Source organism: Cololabis saira, chromosome 5 (assembly GCF_033807715.1).
Source record: "Cololabis saira isolate AMF1-May2022 chromosome 5, fColSai1.1, whole genome shotgun sequence".
Taxonomy (NCBI): domain Eukaryota; kingdom Metazoa; phylum Chordata; class Actinopteri; order Beloniformes; family Belonidae; genus Cololabis; species Cololabis saira.
The window spans coordinates 11,563,440-11,567,159 of record NC_084591.1 but is presented as its reverse complement, the minus strand read 5'-3'; the positions used below and the strand labels follow the sequence as shown (position 1 = coordinate 11,567,159).

The following is a 3,720-nucleotide window of genomic DNA, read 5'->3' as shown; positions in this document are numbered from 1 at the left end:
CTAACAAACATAAATGACCGTGAGCTTTTAATGCAAGTCAAAAGTGTGTGATAAAAATAGAAATTGAATGGGGTTTTTTCTGAGTCTTTTAACATCATCAGAATATTACGGAAGCGTAGTGCTGCCACACCAGAAAAAGAAAAAAATATCATTATCAAGTTATAACATGAAAAGTTTATTGTTAGAAACAATAAATGATCACGTTATAACGTGTTAAGTTTGTATATTGTAATAACCTGAAATGTTTATTGTTCTAACAATAAATTATCACGTTATAACATAAGTTTGTATATTGTAATAATGTGAAAAATATCACGTTATAACGTGAAATGTTTATTGTTCTAACAATAAACTTTTCATGTTATAACGTAATAGTGATATTTTTTTTATTTTTCTGGGGTGGCAGCATTACGCTTCCGTAGAATATGCATTGCTTCAAAAATCATCCTTAGTTTATGAGATTAAATTTGTGTAAAAAATGTTAAAAAGCCAAGCTTTTCAGATCCCAATTATGTAAAACAAAAAAACATTAAAAACTACAATTTGTACGGAGTAAATATTTCTGGTACTTACAGTCAACGATGAGTTTGGTTCCTCTACCAAAAGTGCACCACAGTGATACAAACTCGTTTAGACGTCGTACAAAAACCTCCTGCACTCTGAACAACATCTGTTCACTGAAATCACCCAGATTTTACTATTTACACATCAAAATTCATACTTTTATGAATCTAAAGAGTTTTCTAGGAATAAAGAAATCGGATATTAAGATGATTTCTTCAATTTTTGCTCCATTTTCCCACATCCTGAATAAGAACCAGAACACCCTGATTTTACTGATAACACATCAACATTCATACTTTACAGAATCTAAAGAGTTTTCCTTTGTTATGGGGATATGGCTTATTATATATAGCATGATCATTTAAAAACATTTTTAAATGACTACTTTATTCAAAGTAAACTGAAGGCAAACAAACAAGTTGCATACAAACCAAAGTGGATGCCAATAAATCCTTAAATCCTCTGCAGTTCTGATATTATTAATCTCTTTTAATCCAATAGATTAATTGAAGATCCATAGAACTTGTCTTTGTATTTTGTGCACCACCTCATCCGTTGAGAGAAGAGAGATTATTTCCATATGAGCAGATATTTCATCATCAGCGGATGTTTCATTGAGCTGTATATAAATTCCCTGCAGGGTTCAGATCCTTCCATCTGTTCAGAAGAAACCACAACCAGCATGACTCTCATCACCATCCTCATCTGGACGCTGACGTCCTGCTGCTGTTTTTCAGGTTCCTTCACCAAGCAGCATCTCAAACTGCATGTGCTGCATCTTTTCTCTTTTCTTTCTTCAGATTTCTTGATTTGATTTGATTTCTTGTTACCTGCAGGATGCAGCGGTCAGGTGACTGTGACTCAGCCTCCAGAAGTGTCGTTTTCTCCAGGATCCACGGTCACTCTGAAGTGTACGACCAGCACAAACGTTGCTCTTTGCAGTGGTAAACAGTGCATGTTCTGGTATCAGCAGAAACCGGGTCAGACACCAAAGCTGCTGATAAAACACGCCAACATAACTCATTCAGGGACACCAGCCCGGTTTGAGGGCAGAGGAAGCGGTTCTGACTTCTCCATGACCATCAGTGACCTTCAGCCTGAAGATGCAGCAGTTTACTACTGTGAAAGCGTCCATATGATAGATAGTGTTGTTGTATTCACACAGTGATTTGTAGTCGTACAAAAACCTCCTCAGCCAGGTTGGGCTGTTACAGCAGGAGGTGGCTGCAGCAGCTGAACAGGAAGAACCCGCCACAGTCCACTGAGCCCCGCTGTCAGTGTTCTGCCTTATAGAAAAACAAAGCCTCACCAGTCACTAACTAGCCCCATAATAACACATCTAATACCATTAGGACCTCACCTTTTAAGCTTGAATACAATACTTATTTACTTGACATCATCCAAGACTCAGCGTTTTAAGGAAAATTCTTATTTGGGCTTTAATCAAAGTATCAACATTTTGTATCTAACCCTCTTTTATGACCACAATTTATCTCATTATTTAGTCAGAGCTGTTATAATCTGCTCTTACAAGACTGCAGAGTATCACTTTCGTGTCCAAATATCAATATTCAAATGTTTCATGCATCACCTGCCTGTTCCAGAAAGCTGCTCGATACTTCCTCCTCATCTCTCGTTGGCCTATGTGTCCCTAAGTAGGCCAATTTAAATGTTTGGGTTTTTTTGAAACTTTTTCTTAAATGTCATTTTTAAACAAAAACATCTCACTGCTTCAACAAATCAATCTTCTCACCAGCGAGTCTTTATAGAAAGGTACATTAAGATGCGTCTCAACAAGCACATCACACATGCGGCATCAAAGCTGTTGCAGCTGAAAACACTTCAGAGAGGTCCTAAGCTTTGAAACTTTGGACACTGTGAAAACAAGATTACACACAGTTACAAGATGATTGTTAACAGAGAGATCAATCTAATCTTGTACCAAATGTCTGGAGCTACAAAAGGGGACATTGTTTTCAAAATCATTAAAAGAACAGCTTCAGTTCCCCTCTTTTATGACATTTCTACAAGTTGTGCTGCGTGTGACTGTTTAGATGAGCAGTGGTGCTCTCTAATGTCCTGCAGCAGGTCATGGCTGCAAAAAGGTTTGAATGCAACTTGATTTCAGAGAAGCTATGTAACTCGGCACAGGACTACTGTTCGGTTTCGGCCATGGCGCCAAGAGACTTTTCTTTAAGTTGTGACATGATACAGGTGTGTAGCGATTTTCGTGCATGTACGTAAAACTGTATTGTGGGGCTTGAGGTACAAAGTTTTCTAGTTGGCGCTGTGGAGCCATTAGGCCACGCCCATTAATGCAAACCATTAAATATAAAATTCTTCGCCAGGGCTGGCTTGCGTACAAAAAATTTGGTGACTTTTGGGGCACGTTTAGGGGGGCAAAAAGGCCCTCATTTCTTGGGAAGTAGGAAAAAAACAAGGAAAATTCCTAAAGATACAATAGGGCCTTCACACTGTAAGTGCACAGGCCCTAATTAAAGCTGCAAGCAGCGATGAACGGGCCCTCGCACCCTTGTGCACGTTCAGGCGTGCTGCAGTGGCAGTGCTTGTATGACTTGCATGTAGATTCTTCAGGCCTGGACATTTAGTGGATGACGACTCTCTATACCAAACCATTCGAAAGTTATGGCAGAAAAATAGGGACTATCAAATATCGACCAATCAGAAGAAGGGGCGGGGCTAATTTGCACCAACTTTGTTCAAGGACTCAAAACAGAGTCCGATGACACCACCCACGAGTCTGGCTTTTTGGCGTCTATCATCGTTACTGTAACGCTTTTGACTGAGAAAAGTAATGCACATCGTCGCAGGATCGAGACACACATTTTGATGTATAACACACCTGGGTGCACGTTATGGTTCGGGCGAAGAAGCGGCCGAAGAAATGGCATACATTGCGGCAAAATTACACGATTAATTCAGTTCGGTAATTAGTTCGGTTTCGGCCATGGGTTTTCTTTAAGTTGGGACATGCTACAGGTGTGTACCGATTTTTGTGCATGTACGTCAAACCGTATTGTGGGGCTTGAGGGATGAGGTATTCTATGCTGGGGCATTGTTGAGCCATTAGGCCACGCCCATTAATGCAAACCCTGAAATATCAAATTTTTCGCCAGGCCTGGCTTGCGTGTAAAA

The 3,720-nt window shown here is 39.6% G+C and overlaps 1 gene segment (V, D, J or C); it reads left to right on the top strand.

The window, feature by feature from the left end:
- Window positions 1-1,246: 1,246 nt before the first annotated feature.
- LOC133444836 (Ig kappa chain V-III region VH-like) lies at window positions 1,247-1,732 on the top strand. The segment is given in 2 exon segments: window positions 1,247-1,301; window positions 1,401-1,732. Coding segments are annotated over 2 exon segments (387 nt in total).
- The last annotated feature ends 1,988 nt before the right edge of the window (window positions 1,733-3,720 follow it).